The sequence below is a fragment of the Phyllobates terribilis genome, unplaced genomic scaffold (genome assembly GCF_046119375.1).
Source record: "Phyllobates terribilis strain yellow unplaced genomic scaffold, ASM4611937v1 Scaffold_5__5_contigs__length_657084704, whole genome shotgun sequence".
NCBI classification, from domain to species: Eukaryota; Metazoa; Chordata; class Amphibia; order Anura; family Dendrobatidae; genus Phyllobates; species Phyllobates terribilis.
This window is the reverse complement of record NW_027362765.1, coordinates 480,600,912-480,622,026: the sequence shown is the minus strand read 5'-3', so window position 1 is coordinate 480,622,026 and position 21,115 is coordinate 480,600,912. Positions and strand designations below refer to the sequence as shown.

At 44.6% G+C, this 21,115-nt stretch overlaps 1 protein-coding gene across 1 annotated transcript in view; it reads right to left on the bottom strand.

Annotated features, from left to right (window-relative positions):
* The window catches only part of PCDH15 (protocadherin related 15), a 2,836,044-nt gene that overhangs the window by 594,225 nt on the left and 2,220,704 nt on the right, over positions 1-21,115 (bottom strand). Inside the window, exon 23 of the mRNA XM_073685487.1 lies at positions 17,964-18,076. Within this exon, the coding sequence (XP_073541588.1) occupies positions 17,964-18,076 (113 nt within the window). The remainder of the gene's footprint in view (positions 1-17,963; positions 18,077-21,115) is intronic.

The following is a 21,115-nucleotide window of genomic DNA, read 5'->3' as shown; positions in this document are numbered from 1 at the left end:
TATAACATTTGTTAATAAACCCAATAATTTGACAGTGACAGCCACAGTGTACCTCAAAGATTTTAGTCAATTCATTTGCCAGCCAAAGTGTGCCCCTATTAAAAGTGCTACAGTGCATTGCATTGTGAAAGTATTTGGCACCCTTGAACTTTTCTACCTTTTGCTACATTTCTGGCTTCAAACATAAAGATATAAAATTCAAATTTTTGGGGGAAGAATCAACAACAAGTGGGACACAAACATGAAGTGGAACAAAATTTATTGGGTATTTTAAACTTTTTTAACAAATTAAAAACTGAAAAGTGGGGAGTGCAATATTATTCGGCCCCCTTGAGTTAATACTTTGCAGCGCCACCTTTTGCTGCGATTACAGCTGCAAGTCACTTGGGGTATGTCTCTATCAGTTTTGCACATTGAGAGGCTGAAATTCTTGCCCATTCTTCCTTGCCAAACAACTCGAGCTCATTGTGGTTGGATGGAGAGAGTTTGTGAACAGTAGTTTTCAGCTCTTTCCACAGATTCTCAATTTGTATTCAGGTCTGGACTTTGACTTGGCCATTCTAACACCTGGATACGTTTATTTTTTAACCATTCCATTGCAGATTTTGCTTTATGTTTGGGATCATTGTCTTGTTGGAAGATAAATCTCCGTCCCAGTCTCAGGTCTTTTGCTGGCTCCAACAGTTTCTCTTCCAGAATGGTCCTGTATTTAGCTCTGTCCATCTTCCCATCAATTTTAACCATCTTCCCTGTCCCTGCTGAAGAAAAGCAGGCCCAAACCATGATGCTGCCACCACCATGTTTGACAGTGGGGATGGTGTTTTGAGGGTGATGAGCTGTGTTGCTTTTACGCCAAACATAACGTTTTGCATTGTGGCCAAAAAGTTCGATTTTGGTTTCATCTGACCAAAGCACCTTATTCCACATGTTTGGTGTGTCTCCCAGGTGGCATGTGGCAAACTTCAAACGAGACTTTTATGGATATCTTTGAGAAATGGATTTCTTCTTGCCACACTTCCATAAAGGCCAGATTTGTGCAGTGTATGACTGATTGTTGTCCTATGGACAGACTCTCCCACCTCAGCTGTAGATCTCTGCAGTTCATCCAGAGTGATGAGGGTCTTTTGGCTGCATCTCTGATCAGTCTTCTCCTTGTTTGATATGAAAGTTTACAGGGACGGCCGGGTCTAGGTAGATTTGCAGTGGTCTGATACTCCTTCCATTTAAATATGATCGCTTGCACAGTGTTCCTTGAGATGTTTAAAACTTGGGAAATCTTTTTGTATCCAAATCCGTCTTTAAACTTCACCACAACAGTATCTCGGACCTGCCTGGTGTGTTCCTTGGTCTTCATGATGCTCTCTGCACTTGAAACAGAACCCTGAGACTATCACAGAGCAGGTGCATTTATACGGAGACTTGATTACACACAGGTGGATTCTAATTATCATTACCAGTCATTTAGGACAACATTGGATCATTCAGAGATCCTCATTGAACTTCTGGAGTGAGTTTGCTGCACTGAAAGTAAAGGGGCCAAATAATATTGCACGCCCCACTTTTCAGTTTTTAATTTTTAAAAAAAGTTTAAAATATCCAATAAATTTCATTCCACTTCACGATTGTGTCCCACTTGTTGATTCTTCCCAAAAATATTAGAATTTTATATCTTTATATTTGAAGCCAGAAATGTGGCAAAAAGGTAGAAAAGTTCAAGGGGGCCAAATGCTTTCACAATGCACTGTAGTTGAGTGGTCAGGAAGTCAGCCTTTATCATAATCATTCAAAACAATATCATTAGAAAGACAACTTAATGTCTACACATCACTAAATGGCCTATCTGCCACATAAACCTATGGTGGTAGAACGATTAGAACTCCAAGGAATATACATCTAAACACAAAAAGGCAAGGAGCCAAAATAGTCAATCAGTATAAGTAAATACTTCTTTATTCAATCATAATATAAATATAAAGCAATCCTATATCATTTTCCAGAGGAAGCCCACGCGAAACGCAGGTTGGGGCTGCTGCTTTGGTATCGTACAAGGATAAATATGGGTAAGAGTAGCCTTTGGGGAAAGAATCTGTATATTAATCATGCTGAGAATTGCCTAATACGGTATTTTGCGGGATTCTCTGGTATATAGCTTTTGATGACTGATGGACTATTATCTGTGGAGTAACACAACAGTGTAATATACCAGAATCTGAAGTATTTAGATATAAAATATATTCCTACACTGGCACTGATCCCTTATTTTGATTACCTGAGTCCCCCCTCCCTTTTATCCATCAATTAACCTCTCTGTTATATGAATTATATATGATTGCCTTTTATTTATATTATGATTGAATGATGAAGTATTGACTTTATTATAATCATTGTAGACTATTTGGAGGCACAGGCAAGTATTTAATTTATTGGTAAAAATCAGAGCTATATTCTACCTATGCTGATTTGGGCAATTGCAGCTGATTCTCCATCAATATTAGCACAGTTCGGGCCACATGGAGAGAGATTGGTGTCTCCCATCGGTCCCTTGATGAACCCTGAATAATGCAGGGGGAAACGCGTCGGAACTGCTAATGATAAGTCGCAATTTTCTGTTTGTATTATTCCTTATTGATGGAGATTCAGCTGCATATGCCTAGATTGGGATAGGCAGATTATAGCTGTTATGCACACGCCCGGGCTGACTGGCATGTGCGTGATTTAGTGATTCCACTGTGCCATGAACCGGAGAGTGCCTGGAGGGGCGTAGACAAGTATCTACCCGATCCGACCAAGGTCGCACGATGGCTAACGACGCCGTGCACCAGGGAGGAACCGAGCAGAGGGACAGGTGCTACTCCAGGCCAGATCCCGGACACGGCTGTTGACCCACACCGGGGAATACAGGAACAGGCAGGTTAGGCTGGCACACAGACAGGTGGGTATTGGCAGGCACGGCTGGCATGCAGACCGGTGGGCACTGGCAGGCACGGCTGGAGTGCAGACAGGAGGGTACTGACAAGTATGGCTGGCGTGCAGACGGAGAGGTACTAGAAGTTTGGAGCACAGGCTGGATAGGGTCCAGTACAGACTGGGATTCAGGAACAGAACTGCAGATGCGGTAGACAAGCAGAGCAGAGAGGAACTGCCGGAGCGGTGAGCAAGGCAGAGCAGAGAGGTACCGCCGGAGCGGTGAGCAAGGCAGAGCAGGCAGAAACCGCCAGAACGGTGAACAAGGCAGAGCAGGCAGGAACCGCTGGAGCAGTGAGCAAGGCAGAGCAGGCAGGAACCGCCAGAGCGGTGAGCAAGGCAGAGCAGGCAGGAACCGCCGAAGCGGTGAGCAAGGCAGAGCAGGCAGGTACCGCCGGAGCGGTGAGCAAGGCTGAGCAGGCAGGAACCGCCGGAGCGGTGAGCAAGGCAGAGCAGGCAGGAACCGCCGGAGCAGTGAGCAAGGCAGAGCAGGCAGGAACCACCGGAGCGGTGAGCAAGGCAGAGCAGGCAGGAACCACCGGAGCGGTGAGCAAGGCAGAGCAGGCAGGAACCACCGGAGCGGTGAGCAAGGCAGAGCAGGCAGGAACCGCCGGAGCGGTGAGCAAGGCAGAGCAGGCAGGAACCGTCGGAGCGGTGAGCAAGGCAGAGCAGACAGGAACCGCCGGAGCGGTGAGCAAGGCAGAGCAGGCAGGAACCGCCGGAGCGGTGAGCAAGGCAGAGCAGGCAGGAACCGCCGGAGCGGTGAGCAAGGCAGAGCAGGCAGGAACCGCCGGAGCGGTGAGCAAGGCAGAGCAGGCAGGAACCACCGGAGCGGTGAGCAAGGCAGAGCAGGCAGGAACCGTCGGAGCGGTGAGCAAGGCAGAGCAGGTAGGAACTGCCGGAGCGGTGAGCAAGGCAGAGCAGGCAGAAACCGCCGGAGCGGTGAGTAAGGCAGAGCAGAGATAAACCGCCGGAGCGGTGAGCAAGGCACAGTGGGCAGAAACCGCCGGAGCGGTGAGCAAGGCAGAGCAGAGGGGACAGGGCTCTGTTTACATGGAACAGACTGGAAGGGAAATGCAGAACCAGATACAAACAAGATACTTGCAATGAAGTTGCGAGTGGACTCTAAACTCACAAACGGAAGTACAGCGACAACGAGTAGGAGTTAGGTGCAGGTTCAGACTCTACAGAAAAAGGGAAGGTACGGACATAGAGAAAAACAGGTAACAGATTAGGAGAGTGTTCAGACAGTAACTGAGTGTTCAGACAGGAACTGACACTGCAGCGAGATACAGGAGCGGGTCTGGGTATGCGGCCCCCAGAAGGAGGGACGAACAGGCTAGGAGCGTATTCAGACTGGCCTGGAAATACAGCCTCCAGGAAGGCGGACAGACAACAGGCTAGGAGAAAGTTCAGACAGGCCTGGGAATACAGCCCCCAGGTTGGCGGACAGGCCAGAACAGAACAGGACCTGGCACATTCAGAGTCAAGGAGCAGACTGAATGTTAGAGTTGCTCAGGCATCAGCTCCAAGGTGGAGCTGGTTTATATATCAAGTGACAGACAGCAATAGGCTTGGGACGCATTAGGGGTGCGCCCACAGCAGCTACAAGAAACAAGAAGCACCCTGGCTGCCGCCCCAAGCAGTCAGAACAGAGACAAACAGACAGCATAAATAGAAGCCAGGTTAGCAGACTGGACTGAAGATTAAGTTTGCGATCTTGCGTAGTGGGAGATGGTGCACCATGCAAGCCCACCACCAGGTATGCTACAATAGCTCTGATTTTGATATACAGATTTACTCTGTAAAATACTAGCATATAAAAAAATGTATATATAGTTGCTTAAGATTTTTGCTTTTGTCCCCTGGGGATTGGACCAGAGGGATTAAGGTATTCTGGAGCAATAATTTCTCTCCATCTGTAACATTGATACAGTGGCAGTTTTATACATGGCATGTAGCTTGTCCTAACTAGTTGCCTAAAGATTGTTGTTTATGCGACCCTTGAGGATTGGACCAGAGGGATAGAGGTATCTTGAAGCAACAATTTATCTTAGTATGCTCTGAACCTGAAAACATTGATACGGTGACAGCTCCATGTATGGTATATAGCTTATCTTAACTTTGTCATTTGGAATCTTTGGCTGAGAAACTTTGATATGCATATGTGTACATTTTTCAATCTTTTACTATCTGTGTCTATTTGAACTTGGATAGGGTATGTATTAGGGTGATCAGGGATACCGACATTGAGTGGGGCCCCCATTTTGCAAAATATTAGGGTGCTAAGCTCCGCTGCCAGGTAGGACGAGGAAAAAAGGATGACTAGGGACTTGATACAAGTGCTTCTCACAAAATTAGAATATCATCAAAAAGTTAATTTATTTCAGTTCTTCGTTATAAAAAGTGAAACTCATATATTATATAGAGTCATTACAAACAGTGTGATCTATCTCAAGTGTTAATTTCTGTTAATGTAGATGATTATGGCTTACAGCCAACGAAAACACAAAAGTCATTATCTCAGTAAATTAGAATAGAACAGCTTGAAAAAGGTTTTTAAAATCTGAAATGTTGGCCTACTGAAATGTATGTTCAGTAAATATTCAATTCTCAAATCAATATACACAATTCTTGGTCGGGGCTCCTTTTGCATCAATTACTGCATCAATGGCATGGAGGCGATCAGCCTGTGGCACTTCTTAGGTGTTATGGAAGCCCAGGTTGTTTTGATAGCAGCCTTCAGCTCATCTGCATTTTTGGGTCTGGTGTCTCTCATCTTCCTCTTCACAATACCCCATAGATTCTCTATGGGGTTAAGGTCCAGCGCGTTTGCAGGCCAATCAAGAACAATGATATACTGTTGTTTTTAAACCAGGTATTGGCATTTTTGGCAGTGTGGACAGGTGCCAAGTCCTGCTGGAGAATGAAATTTCCATCTCTAAAAAGCTTGTCGGCAGAGGGAAGCATAAAGTGCACTAAAATTTCCTGGTGGACGGCTGCGCTGACTTTGGTCTTGATAAAACACAGTGGACCTACACTAGCAGATGCCATGGCTCCCCAAACCATCACTGATGGTGGAAACTTCACACTAGACATCAAGCAGCTTGGATTGTGGCCTCTCCACTCTTCCTCCTGACTCTGGGACCTTGATTTCCAAATGAAATGCAAAATTTATTTTCATCTGAAAACAACACCTTGGACCACTGAGCAACAGTCCAGGTCTTTTTCTCCTTGGCCCATATAAGATGTTTCTGGCATTGTCTATTGGTCATGAGAGGCTTGACACAAGGAATGCGACACTTGTATCCAATGTCCTGGATACATCTGTATGTGGTGGCTCTTGAAGCAATGACTCCAGCAGCAGTCCACTCCTTGTGAATATCCCCCAAATTTTTGAATGGCCTTTTCTTAACAATCCTTTCAAGGCTGCGGTTATCCTGGTTGCTTGTGCACCTTTTTCTACCACTCTTTTTCCTTCCACTCAACTTTCCATTAATATGCTTGGATATAGCACTCTGTGAGCAGCCAGCTTCTTTAGCAATGACCTTTTGTGGCTTATGACCAGCCCAGGGTGATGAGGATGACTCAGTACCCGGGCCTTTGCCTGGCCTTGGGGATGTCGCAGTGGTCGGCTCCCGGGCCCGTACCCTGGGGTCACTCTTTAAAAAGGGTGGATATTTATTAATTTTTATAAAAGTTTGTGACGCCACCTGTGGCTTCTGGTGAGAATCACCAGCGCTGCGCAGTCCACTGAGGCCGATGATAAGGCAGCTTGATGGAATAGCTCCCTACAGGTGGAGCTAGGCCTCAAGGCAGCGTACGGAAAGGGGAATGCAGGGCAGGCGAGACCCAGCCGGGTCAGAGCAAGAACAGGGACAGACACGATAGTCTCTTCAGTACCTTTTACTGATGGAAATTCAGGCACGTCCCAGAGCACTGTAGGGTGAAGGGTGCATATCATTATCCTCCCCAATGAGCGGGTTTAGGGCCTCCTGTTACTTGCCTCTGCGTAGTAAGCTCAGCACTCCCGGGCTGAAGTACATTTTTATAAAACAATAACAATAATAGGAAACATGAACATTGTAAGAACAATAAGAACAATCTTCCCTTTATGGGAGGCACCAATCTTAAACGTTACATAACAATAACAAATACAGAGTGTCCTCAGAATACAAGTCTCCTATGGTGAGATTCCCACAGGTTAGAGTACTTGGTAGTTTTTGAGGGACCTGTCCCAAACCCTCAACGTAGGCCCTGGGGTGGCTGCAGGGCATGAAGATCCCGAGTTGGACCTCCAATACAGCCACTCCGACAGGTTTTCCTTCTGAGGTTACCTTGAAGGGCACTCCAAGGAGCGCAATTATATACAAAAGCAGTTTTGGGGCTTCACACAGTCCTCAGCCATGGAGTTCTTTAGTAAATAATAAAAGAATTAATAGGGTAAAGTGTCCATGTCACTTGGATTAGTCATTAACAAGGCAAAACACAAAGTAATATACATATGCATGAAAATACACAACAATACAGTATAATCATACACAATACCCCCGGGGTAACTTTCTTACTGTGTGTACCTGACAGGGGGTTTACCTTTTGTACTACGTGTTGATCTGCGTAGTGCGCTGGTTTGTGGGGTATCAGAGTCTGTATTGTCAGTTACCCTAATAGTTCTACGTGTGACCAAGTTGTAAAACTGCCTTAACCTCTCTCTTGGACTGGCAAGTTCACCATTGGCTGGGCCCTCTTTCTCTGCTCCTACCGGGGATCCTTCATCCGGGGATACTTCTTGAGCTGGCTCTTCTGCAGCACTTACAGGTTCAACTTGCTGTGGAGGGTTTTCTGGCTGTTCGTAGAATTGGAGTACTGGGATGATTACTGCTCCTCCTATTTGAGGCCAATCTGCTGGGAAGTCTCCTAGATCAGTGTGGATCACTGCTTCTTCAGGTTCTTCCAGGATTGTGAGAGGCACTTCTTCCTGGGGTTTCAGTAAGTCTGGACACAACTTTAGGTGGTCCCTGGACACTGTTGTAGACGTTTTTCCTCCATCTCGACTGATTATGCATGTCTTCTTATTGTCAAACCTTGATGGTAACACAGTGTAGAGTTCTTTTTCCCACTGGTCATCAAGTTTGTGGTTGCGTCTTTTCCTTTTCAATACTGTTTCACCAGGTGTGAAGGGTTCTGCGGGTGCGTTTTTGTTGTAGTGCGCCTCCTGCTTTTCTCTCACCCGAGTGAGACTGTCCTCGACACAGGCTTGTACTCTTCTGTACTGCTCTTGTCTGGTCATGTCACAGTCCTCAGTGGTTATATCAGCTTCAGGCTCAACAACACCAAGCTCCAGATCCATGGGCAGCTTTCCTAGCCTTGCCCGCATGAGGTATCCCGGAGTGCAATTGGTGGAACTTACTGGTATATGATTATACAGATCTACTAGGGCAGGTAGTAGGTCTGGCCACTGGTTTCTCTCCTCAAGTGGTATGGTCTTTAGCAGGTCGATGATGATGTTGTTCATCTTTTCGCAGAGACCGTTGGTTTGTGGGTGGTACGGTGTAGTTCTGATCTTTTTACACCCGTACAAATGGCAGAACTCCTTGAACAACTGAGCCTCAAAGGCCGGGCCTTGGTCCGTCAGCACCTGCTCAGGATAACCATGGGGTCTACAGAAATACGCTTGGAACGTCTTTGCTGCTGTCTCTGCCGTCAGGTCTTTGATGGGGGCTACCACCAGGAAACGTGAGTAGTGATCCACCATGGTCAGAGCGTAGGAATACCCTGACCTGCTGGGGGACAGCTTGACATTGGCCAGGGCCACTATCTCCAGGGGCTGAGTCATCTTGATGAGTTGCTGGGGTGACTTCTGGCTGCTGAAGTCTTTTCTTCTTAGGCCACAGGGTCCACAGTCCCGGCACCGCCTCTCAATGGAGCTGCGCATTCCTACCCAGTAGAATCGACACTTCAGCAGGGTCTCTAGCTTTTTCCAGCCAAAGTGCCCCGCCTGATCGTGGTAAGCTTCTAATTCCATCTGGATGTCTGTCTTCGGGACCACTATCTGCCATACCATCTCATGGGTTTTTGGATTGACGTACTTCCGGCACAGCTTCTCACGGTAGATAAACAGCCGGCTTCACTCGTTCCACAGCTGCTTTGCTTGCAGAGACACTTCCTTCTCCAGGGAGGCACCTTCTTGGGTTATCAGCTTCTTGATGCGGCTGACAACCGGGTCGCTGTCCTGGGTCTCTTTCCAGCTGTGGTGTGGCAGGGGGTTTAACGTCTTTCCACGCGGCCTCCTGGAGGCTCGTTGCCCGTGGATCATCGCATTCCGGTGAAAGGCAGGTAGCTCTATCTCTTCCAGGTCATCCACTTCTTCCTCTGTGTCTGACTGGTGAGGCATCCTAGACAGGGCATAGTCGTTGGCGTTCTTGCGGCCCGCCCAGTATTTAATTGTAAACTGGTAATTTGATAGCCGAGCCATCCATCGTTGTTCCAGTGCTCTCAACTTAGCTGTTTCAAGATGGGTCAAGGGGTTGTTATCAGTGAAGGCAGTGAATTTGCTGGAAGCCAGATAGTGCTTGAATCATTCAGTGATGGCCCAGACCAAGGCTAGGAACTCCAACTTAAAGCTGCTATAGTTCTCTGGGTTTCTCTCGGTCAGGCGGAGTTTCCTGCTTGCATATTCGATCACCTTCTCTTGGCCATTCTGCTTCTGACTTAGAACAGCACCCAGCCCTTCGTTGCTGGCATCTGTATACAGCAGGAACGGTAGGCTGTAGTCAGGGTAGGCTAGGATCTCCTCGCCTGTCAGGATCTCCTTCATCTCCTGAAACGACTCAGCTTGCTCCTTACCCCAGTGGAATGGGGGGTTTCTGCTTTTGGGGGACTGCCCTACCAGGAGGTCTTGCAGAGGAGCTGCTTTCTTAGTGTAGTCCTTTACGAACCTCCGGTAGTATCCTACTAGTCCCAGGAACTGATGCACCTCCATGAGGTTCTTCGGCTCCGGCCACTTCTGGATGGCTGTGACTTTCTCTGGGTCTGGTGCTACCCCTTCAGGACTGACAATGTGCCTAAGGTACTGTACCTTTCTCTTGAGCAGGTGGCACTTTGAGGGCTTCAACTTCATCCCGTACCGGGACAGTGACTCAAATACCTTTGCCAGGTGTTTCAAGTGGTCCTCGTACGTTCTGGAGTACACTATTACATCGTCCAGGTAAAGTAACAAAGTCTCGAAGTTGCGGTGTCCCAGGCAGCACTCCATCAACCTCTGGATTGTTCCGGGGGCATTGCAGAGTCCAAACGGCATACTTTTGAACTCACAGAGTCCCATGGGGGTCTTGAAGGCCATTTTCTCCCGATCCTCCTCAGCCACAGCTACTTGCCAGTACCCACTAGTGAGGTCAAGGGTGGAAAAGTATCTTGCAGACTTTAAGGCAGCTAGGGACTCCTCTATGCGTGGTAAAGGGTATGCATCTTTATGTGTAATGCGATTTACTTGACGGTAATCTACACACATTCTCATGCTCCCGTCCTTTTTCCTAACTAGCACTAAGGGAGCTGCCCAGGGACTACAACTATCCCTTATTACTCCCGCCTTCCTCATGTCCTGCAGCATTTCCTTAGCCTTCTGGTAGTGTGCTGGTGGTATAGGCCTGTAACGTTCTTTGATTGGGGGATGGTCGCCTGTGGGGATATGATGTTGAACCCCCTTAATCCTCCCGAAGTCAAGTGGATGTTTACTGAACACCTGTGAGTATTCTTGAACCACCCTGTGTACACCCTTTTTTTGATGGGTAGGAGTGGTGTCTGTCCCAACATGGAGCTGTTGACACCAATCCTCCACCTGGGTTGCAGGGTCATTATCCTCCACTTCGTCTGGTGAAGTTAAGGACTCCGCCTCGTGATTGCAATTGTTATTGACACCATGTAATTTGGCAACAGTGGCATAACGTGGCAGTCTGACCTCATCTTCCCCTAAGTTGAGAAGACGGAAGGGCACCCTCCCATTGCGTATATCTACCACTCCCCAGGCAGTTAAGAGCGTGGGTCTATGCTGGGAGCAAAGGGTTTCTACTACCAACTGGTAGGTCTGTCCTCTAAGACCTATAGCAGCTCTACACCAGATGAGCATTTTACTCATTGGGGGGATGACAATGGGTATTGGGTCCGTTACCCGCACGTTACCGATTTCACCGTCTGTTAACCTTACTTGCTGTTGTTACATCAGGACTCGGATTTCCTTCTGCAGCGCCCTCCTCTGTCTTGGTCTGGCAGTGCCGGCTATCTGTTGGAGCAAGAACACAACCTCTCCCAAACAGTTACCAACAATGTTAGTGCCAAGTACCATATACGGATTGGTGTCATCAGGATTAGTCTCTGCTACAATTAGCCCCTCGTCCTTCAGCTCCACTCTCCCCACCTTTACAGTCACATTCTTAACCCCGAGTAGGTTAAGGGGGAGTCCATTTGAGGCATATACAGAAAGATTTGGAGCTGGCGGACGTAGGTCGTCCATGGACCAGAACCTCTTGTAGAGGACGTCAGGCATGATGGTTACCTGATTTCCTGTGTCCAGCAGGGCGTGCGTCGGGATCCCGTCCAGTACAATGGACAGGAAAGGTCTTCCTCCGACGAACCTGTTGTACCAGTCAGATGGGCCTGGTGAGTTTACTCCTGGGTGTCGGCCCTCGGACCCAGGGTTTTTTCATTTAAAGGACAATTCTGGGCGATGTGTCCGGTCTTGCGGCAGCGGTAGCAGGTAGAGTCCTTCGGTGGACGGCGCTGGTCACTGGTCCTTGAAGAGGGTGATGTTGGCCTCCTCCTCCTTCACATCCAGGGGACATCCTCAGGGCTATCGGCTAACAGGATCTTCCCTCCTTCCTTGGGCTCCGTCCGCAGCTGCAGAGCACTCAGCACAGTGGTCAGGGTTTTGTTCAACTGACGCACTTCAGAGCGCAGACTGTCCAGCTCTCTGGGGGACGTTGCTGGAACCTTGGCTTCAGCAGCCACTGGGGACAAGGTGGGTGTTGCAGGCACTGGGGTAGCCCCACCCTGGTAACGTTGGATGGCATTTGTTTCCAGGGGCTGCAGTCCTTTTATAGCCATATCCTTAAGATTGTAAAAGGTGGCATCGGGATGATCCAGGGACCACCAACGCACAGTCCTGCTTTCCTCTGGAGACTTCAGTCCCCGGACAAACTGGTCTTTCAGCATTTTGTTCTTGTTTTCAATGCTGGTTGGACTAACCTGTTTAAGAGCCCGCAGGGCCCCCTGTAGATGCCAGGCATAGTACCGAACATTGTCCTCCGGCTGTTGGGAACAGCTGTAGAACCTCATCCGGAGGTCCGCCTCAGTAAGGTCCTCAAAGACAGTCTGTAGTTTTTGGAATTTTGTGGACACTGACTCCTAGTCTGCGGCCGACCATGTTTCCACTTCCCGTTCAGCAGCACCAGTCAGTTGTCCTAATACAACAGCGGCTCTTTGCTTGCCTGTCATAGAGTACATGTCTAAGATACCGCATATCTTCCGCTTGAATCCAGACAGGGTATCTGGTTTGCCGTTGTACTGGGGGAGCCACTTTGCTCCAGGAATGTACGTTAAAGTCATAGGAATGACAGGTGTTACAGGCGCTGCCAGTGGAGTGGCGACTTCGGCCTGCTCATCATCGGGTGTGGGCTGAACTTCAGGGACGTTGACTGGCATGTCGGCGTTCTGCTGTTCGTCCGACATCTTGGCGCCCCCCTAGTTAACCGTGGCCTACCTTCGTAGTTTTTCTTCCCGTAGGCTGCAGCTCCGCAGGTGACGGTCGTCTTCATTACCTTGCGTCGCTTGCGTCCTACGTCAGAGCGTTCAGCGACGCTCCTTACTGGACCTGGCGCTTCCTGGTTTGACGTCGAGGTGTGCGGCATGTCCAGAGCTTCGCGCTCTTTTGCAGGTACGCCCCTAATTTTCCCGCGGTTACGCCGTTCTTCACGCTCGGCGGCCCAACAATGGCGGCAATCTTCCCCACAGTCAAAACACACAGTTCAGAATAAAGCTGCACAGTACCCGGTGGCAACGGGCACAACACTGCGGCATTGCAGCGGGCACGGGATCCTGTTCGCGACGCCAGAAGAGATGACCAGCCCAGGGGGATGGGGATGACTCGGTACTCGGGCCTTTGCCTGGCCTTGGGGATGTCGCGGTGGTCGGCTCCCGGGCCCGTACCCTGGGGTCACTCTTTAAAAAGGGTGGATATTTATTAATTTTTATAAAAGTTCGTGACGCCACCTGTGGCTTCTGGTGAGAGTCACCAGCGCTGCGCAGTCCACTGAGGCTGATGATAAGTCAGCTTGATGGAATAAATCCCCACAGGTGGAGCTAGGCCTCAGGGCAGCGTACGGAAAGGGGAATGCAGGGCAGGCGAGACCCAGCCGGGTCAGAGCAAGAACAGGGTCAGACACGATAGTCACTTCAGTTCCTTTTACTGGTGGAAATTCAGGCACGTCCCGGAGCACTGTAGGGTGAAGGGTGCATATCAGGATCCTCCCCAATGAGCGGGTTTAGGGCCTCCTGTTACTTGCCTCTGCATAGTAAATTTCTGACCTGCCTGGAGCTAGGCCTAACTTTGTCTCTGTCCTGCGCTGGCTGAAGTTGTGGTAGGGCCTTTTCTTGGAGTACACGCTCCTCAGCTTGGGGGGCCTATGTGTCTCCCGGCTCTGTTACGTATCAGCACTTTAGCGATCCCAGGACTTGTAGTTCTCCAGGGATTCCGGTTATATCTTACTGGGTCATAAAGATCCCGGTAAACTTCGGACCCGGTGTCCGGTAACTGCTTCGGGGTAAGCTAGTTAAGCTCCTCTGCCCCCTATGTACTAACTCTCCACTCGCCTTCGGCCTACTCGAGCCCTCACTAGGCTACTCACACTAATGGCAGCTTGCCGCGCTTCACAGATCTTATGGAGCCGGCACACCTAAAGCTCACTTCTCTGAGCTACACTCAGCCTTGGTCTGGATAAGCTCCACTGCAGAATAGCAATTGAAGGAGCTGGAACAGGCATTTGTCCTCTGAGGTAACTCTTCTCAGACAGTACTGGACTCACTGCTAAACCAGAATAGACTAACTGCTGCCTGGCTCCACCTTCCCTATTTATCTATCCCTAACGGGCTCCCTCTGCTTGTCTGAGGTGGAAAGTGAAGATGTGTGAATGGTTATGGGGGCCTCTTGTGGAGGATTCCATTAATGCACTCTTCCAGGATCTGTGATACCAAGCGCAACTGGGCGTCACACTTACTCTCCCTGTGGAGTGTGTCAATGACTGCCTTCTGGACATCTGTCAAGTCAGCAGTCTTCCCCATGATTGTGAAGCCTACTGAAACAAACTAAAGGATGTTTTTAAACACTTAAAAAGCCTTTGCAGGTGTTTCTTGTTAATTATTTTAATTTACTGAGATAATGACTTTTGTGTTTTCATTGGCTGTAAGCCATAATCATCAACATTAACAGAAAGAAACACTTGAAATAGATCACTCTGTTTGTAATGACACTATATAATATATGCGTTTCACTTTTTGAATTGAAGAACTGAAATAAATGAACTTTTTGATGATATTCTAATTTCGTGAGCAGCACCTGTAGGTCCGGTTATATCTCTATCTGGCATAATGAGACTAACCCTGATCATATTCCCCAAATACCCTGCAAGTCCTTGTTGTTTATGTGTTTAAGAATTATGAGTCTTACATGCTTTTAATATATTAATAGAAGTTTATTTTTAGCGGTCTGTCTTCATTTTGGTTTCTAAGAGCTTGAAATTATTTGGAAAATACAAGTGGGGGAGAGGAAAGAAAGAGAATTAGAGAACCCCAGTGTATATTAGAGCTTACACTTCAGGCGAGAATGAGAGAGAGCTAGAGAGAGTGTATCCTGCTGATCAAAAAGAGCTTGCAGTCTACAGAAGAAAGAGACATAGCCAGTGACTCTGGAGATGAAAAATATCTATGTCATACAAACTGTGCTCCACTGGGAACTGCTGTTCTGTGATGTTGCATGTACTGATCACCACTGTGAAAGGTATGATAATATTTTAGGCTGGGTGCTTTTTTTTTAAGGGGGGGGGGCGCAAGGTGAATCTCAGAATGTTTGAACTTTCTTGAAATGGCAAACTTCAAGAAATTCCACTCAATCTCGATCCTCCACAGGTCGATCTGTTCATCTCTGGTGGGAAATCAAAATGGAGAAGATTCAACAAGCTAATATTTCATGTAACAAATGCCCTAAGATAATTAAGCCAGCAATTACAAATCTTTCGAAATCGAAATATAGGCTCACGGGGGAGGATGGGAGAGGGAACCTTCTGTCCCTTTTTGCCTCTCCCCCTATGCTTTTAACAAATGTCCCTATCTGGCATAATTCCAATGTGGATACTGATGGACTAAAGCTAGTTAGAATTACCTTACCTATAATGTCTAGCCTCTCTGCCGAATGTTCACTTTTTGATCCTATTTCCTCCCACTTTAACCCTCCTATTATTTAGTAATCAATACAATCATGTATCAATATTTTATTTCTTCAACCTAGATTAAAACTTAATAAAATATCCTTAAAACATAATTTAGATCTTCCTTGGAAGAGATCTCATTACCAGCAGTCTTTACCATAGCAGTGTTAGTCAGTTGAATATATTATATCAAAACTGAGCTTATTTATCCTATTTTTTTATATATATTATTTAACAATAGGGAAATGTTTCACATACTGATTAGGTCAGTTTATTAGGAAGAAAATTAACCTTTTACTAAATTTTTGGAATGTGGAGAGACCGAAACAAATACAAGAAGAACATGAAAACTCCTTGCAGATTTTGCTCATGGTCAAAATTGAACCTAACCCCAGTGCTATCCATTTGGTATAGATTTGTATTAATGTCCCAGAGTATAAATGGCATTTACATCTTCCTTAGCAATGTAATCACATACAAGCTTCATAAATAATTATCATTCTTTACATAATTACTCAATATAGTTTCTCTCCCCATATTTAGCACAACAGGGGTTTTTTCAGACATTTGTTCCATGATTTATTGCCATTTTGTGAAAAAAAATATTTTCTGTGATGCATTTAAATGTTATAAAACGCCTCCCATATTTGTACCACGGATAATAGTAATTAGAGTTCAAAATGTCAGCTTTAATTATATATTTGTCATGAAGAAAGATGCACTTAGTTCAGATACCCACAGGTAAGCATAATAAATGCAATATGTCATGAAGAAAAGTGATCATGATGCTCACAGAATATTCACCAAGGAAAATAAAGCATTGAAAGCATATATTATGAACCATCACATAGGAGTATCATAAGTAATAATGCGGCATCATTGTACTTTACTAGGCCACCATCAGCACCATGCACAGATATCTGACTATGACTATTATTTTAAGTGGATGCTTATAAGTAAGTGTATCTACATCCGACCCACTCTTCCATTTTCCAGCTTTAACGGGTACTCATTGCTCAGCTTCCAGGGTGTCTCTATCTCTATCATTATTTTGTCATGATCTTATTCTGCCTTTTACATTGTTATCACTTTTGTTTCTTATTAATTTGACAATCTAGTCAAGAGTAGAGCTGTAGACTTTAGTAATATAAAAACTATTGGCCTTTTGGACACCTCGATACAAGTTGTACATACCTAGGGTTTTATAACCTGCTGCTAATGGCTTTGGATTGTTTGTCCAGAATATTCTGAAATAAATCCTACCTGTGTGGACCTGTACCAGTCCTAAAAAAATAGGGTTTGTCAAAAATGGGCCTTCAAGTCTGGTTTTGGGCTATACCAAGGTGGTCCTACAGAAGGCCTTAAAAATCCTTATTTTCTCAACCAGGATATTGGTAAGTATGTCTGCACCTTACAGACAACAATCGTTTCTTTCAATCAAATGCATGTACTCAAGTGGTAATTAATCTCTACATAATGCAGGGAGAGGAGATTCCAGCCCACCAGTCTCATAATCCTCTTACGGGTGCACAGGCACATGAGCTTGTCATACGTTAACAGTGAAAAGATATACAGTGATTATTGTCTTCTTCTTTGATATAGATTTTTTTAAAATATTGAGAATAATTTTTTTTTTATATGGTACATTTTCTCGGTGAGATAATATGATTTGGTTAAGACCTTCTGGTCGAACTGCGTTGGTTTTGCTGACTAAGCTGTCCTTTCTATATTTATGTTCCTGAAATAAAATTGAAGATTTTAGTCCACTCATGGAGTGTTCGGATATCTTTCACCGCTAGGCTCTACATAATATTCCCCAACTAGACAACCAATCAATGCCCCAAGTTTTCAAAATTTAGCAACACCCCTGTAGACAACTGTAATAGCAGCTACTACAATACCCAACAATAATTTGAGCCACATGATATTATTGTACAAATGTCTATTGCAAACTTACACAATCTCAGCAGTTCGACTTATCTGCTAATAATATCGTTAAATTCTATTCTCTAATGAATACTATGGATTTTTCTCGAGGGCAGATGAATTGTTTTTTTTTAAACTTGAGTAATGGTGGATTTTACCAACATATATCACAATTGAAGTATAGTTTAGGCCAACTGTTGGGGAGAAATATCAAGCCAGTCCATAGCTAAAGGTTCAGACTGTGTAAAGCATAACTTTTACTTTTGTGTTATTTTTTTCCTCTGTAGAATAGATAGAAGAAATAAAAAACAACATGACACATAATTTATATTATAAATTGAAACGAAAATGATAATGGCAACATCAAAGAAAGTGATCTACAAATTAGAGCATTGAGAAGTATTTATCCCTAATATGAAATCAGAAGGCAGTAATACTCTATTAAACTGTGAATTTTTCCTTCTGAAATAAAAATAGTATGCATTATATCCATAAAAATACAACAGTATACATAATATAGGAACACTGCTGACTTAATCAACCCAACACATTCCATAAAAAACAACTTTGTATCCATTTCTTAGAAAAAGTTGAATTTACCTGTATTCATCTTGAGTGAACCGTGGGATTACAGATGGCTGCAGAACTGTTATTATCACCATTGTGCTATTAGATTTCACAGGGTCGCCGTCATCATAAGCTATCACAACCAGCTACAAGCAAAACACAGAAACATATTATGGATATCACTGTAAAACAAGATACTTTATTGTAACTATAAACATGGCTCTTCTAGTAATATGCTGTAATAAAAGTTTTAAAGCTAAGAATAAATTCAACTGTCCTATATACAAGGTATGTGGATCTTGTACCATTCTGCTCATTGACTTGGACAAACAGTAGGTTCCAAAGTATTATTCCAGTAATATGGAGTCAATAACAAATGTAATAATTTAGCAGTACAATTTAAAGAATATGGAAGATTAGATAAAAAAGTTAGTGGTTGTCCTTGTGACAACTAATAAGAAGCCATATAGAGCTGAAGTGGCTAGCCAGTTCAAATAATCGGATGGAGTCACATTGACATTGCTGATATACTTCAACGTCAATGACTATGATGGGACATCTTCCCTAAAGAGATTTCCTGAAATTATTGTTTATAAATGAACTAAGTTGTTTGAGATTAATTTACAGTTGGAGAAAATCAATTTGCGCATCCCATTCTGAATGAGAGAGGGAGTACCGCTTCTTACCTTCCGGTGTCCACAACTCTGCTTTTATTTAGTTGGCCTGGCATGGTGAGGCATGAAACACATGTCATGTCCCGTCAGACATGCTTATCAATTGAAGAGCTGCAAACACCACCAGGCAAGAGGCGTTACTTCCTCTCCCATTACTGCAGCCACGGACCACTGCTGTGGCCGATGGAATGGGAGAGGAGAATACATTTGTAAAACTTTAAGAGAAATGTAAAAAAACATGTATTACATATAGTTACCATAGTAAACCTGCTCCATTTCTGCACTGCCACTCCCGCAAGTCTAGGTCCTCTTTGTCTACATCAGTGTTCCCCAACTCCAGTCCTCTAAAGCCACCAAAAGATCAGGTTTTGAGGATTTCCTTAGTATAGCCCAGGTGATAATTCCAACACCTGAGCAATACTAAGGATATCCAGGAAACCTGATCTGTTGGTGGCTCTTGTGGACAGGAGTTGGTGAACACTGATCTACATAGTTAAGAAACAATCCACAATTCCAGTCGGCACTCAGGAAAGTAGCAGTGTTTGCATCTAGGTATGGCGTCCCTAGACAGTAACTCACATAAGTTGCAATAACTTTAAGATTAATTCCATTGGATCTTCAGGACATCATATATATAAAGCACTTTGGCTTAATCAAAGCCTTAAAAAAGGCTTTGATTAAGCCAAAACGCATCATATATACAATATAATGTCCTGAAGATCCACTGGAATAAACCTTAAAGTTATTGCAAAGTACCAGAGTGCTGGTCTCTTCAATATATTCATGGTTACAAAATAGAGAAGATCTGGGTATATTGGATCAGGAATAGAGCAGAATAAAGTGATTGTATAACATAGTTTGGCATTTTAAGTTCACACGCTCTAGTTTGAAAATTACAAACTCATTTAAATAGAATTACAATTATTGAAGGTGTTGAATGAGATTAGTCTTTTTTTCCGGAAACTGTACCACTGGCTATGTTTGGTACTTTCTAGTGTTGCGCGAACATGTTCGGATAAGGCGTTATCCAAGCAAGCTGGAGTCCTAACCAAGTATCTTCAACATGCTCGTAAAATATGTTCACGTTGCTGCGGCTGCATGACTCGCCGCTATTAGACAGCCGCAACACATGCAGGGATTACATCATTGCCAAAGGTTTCAAACATGTTTGAAAAGTTTACAGCAATAATGAGGTTTATGTATTCAGTAGCTGCAGTATGCTGATGCATCATGTATATAAATGTTTGTATATTGGTGATATTGTGTATTTTTGCACCTGTACATTAGTTTAATGCGAAAGGTGTAGGGGCCCTATTTTTTTGTAGTATACATGGAGGGGCGAGGGGGTGGCCCTCTCATCTGCTCAGCCCCTTTATATGTGCATCCTTCCTAGGCAAGGTTTTAATTGCAATATATGCCTGGTTCTATTTCACTTCCTTAGTTCAGATGAGGCTGGTTTGGCACATGAAGAGGTAGGACATTAGTGACAGGGACCATCCATATTTAGATACACCTTGATGTGGTTGGATGTTTTTTGAGCTTTTTGATCCAAAAATACTTACGAAGTCTCTAATTTTTTTGTCCTGTTGTATCACAGGATCCCTACAAAGGCATTTTTTAAATTTAAAATACAGGTCCATGGCAACATGATGCTATAGTATAGGCATCATGCTGCAGAATTCTGTTATTTATTTTTTTATGTAAATAAAATATACAAAAATGTGGTGTCAACCAAGCTGAATTGCGGATGGTAAATTGTAACGCTAGACGCAACCTTGGACAAAAATGGGACTGCTTCAGGGGGAAATATATCTGATCTTTTATCACAATCAATGTAAAATTATAGCCTGCAGCTTGATTAAGTGATGGGAAGAAGGGTAAAATTGGTATCAAATTATAATTAGTGTTGAGCGATACCTTCCGATATCGGGAAATATTGGATCGGATTGGATCGGACTGATACCCAAAAAATATCGGATATCGCCGATTTCGATACCGGAAACCAATGCAAGTCAATGGGACACAAATATCGGAATGAAAACAAAACCCTTTCATTCCATGTAGGATAATTCTTCATGAAGGAAAACAACTAAGAATAATGTAGAATGTATTACACGAAAAGCTGGCAATTCAGCAGCGGCATACACCAGTACCCGACAATTTAGAACAGAAAGAATAGAGCATCACACATAGATTAGATAGATAGAAACATGTCAGTCACATATATAAGTAGTACAGTGACAGTGTTGCTTACTGTACTTTTAATTTAGTGTTAAAGGATTTATTAAAAAAATAATAGTGTTTTCATGCATCGTCTCTTTAAAAAAGCCGGCCGGCAATTCAGCATCGGTACCCGACAATTTAGAATAGAAAGAATAGAGCATCACACATAGATTAGATAGATAAAAACATGTCAGTCACATATATAAGAAGTACAGTGATAGTGTTGATTACTGTACTTGTCATTTAGTGTTAAAATAAAGGATTTATTAAAAAAAAAATTGGCGTGGG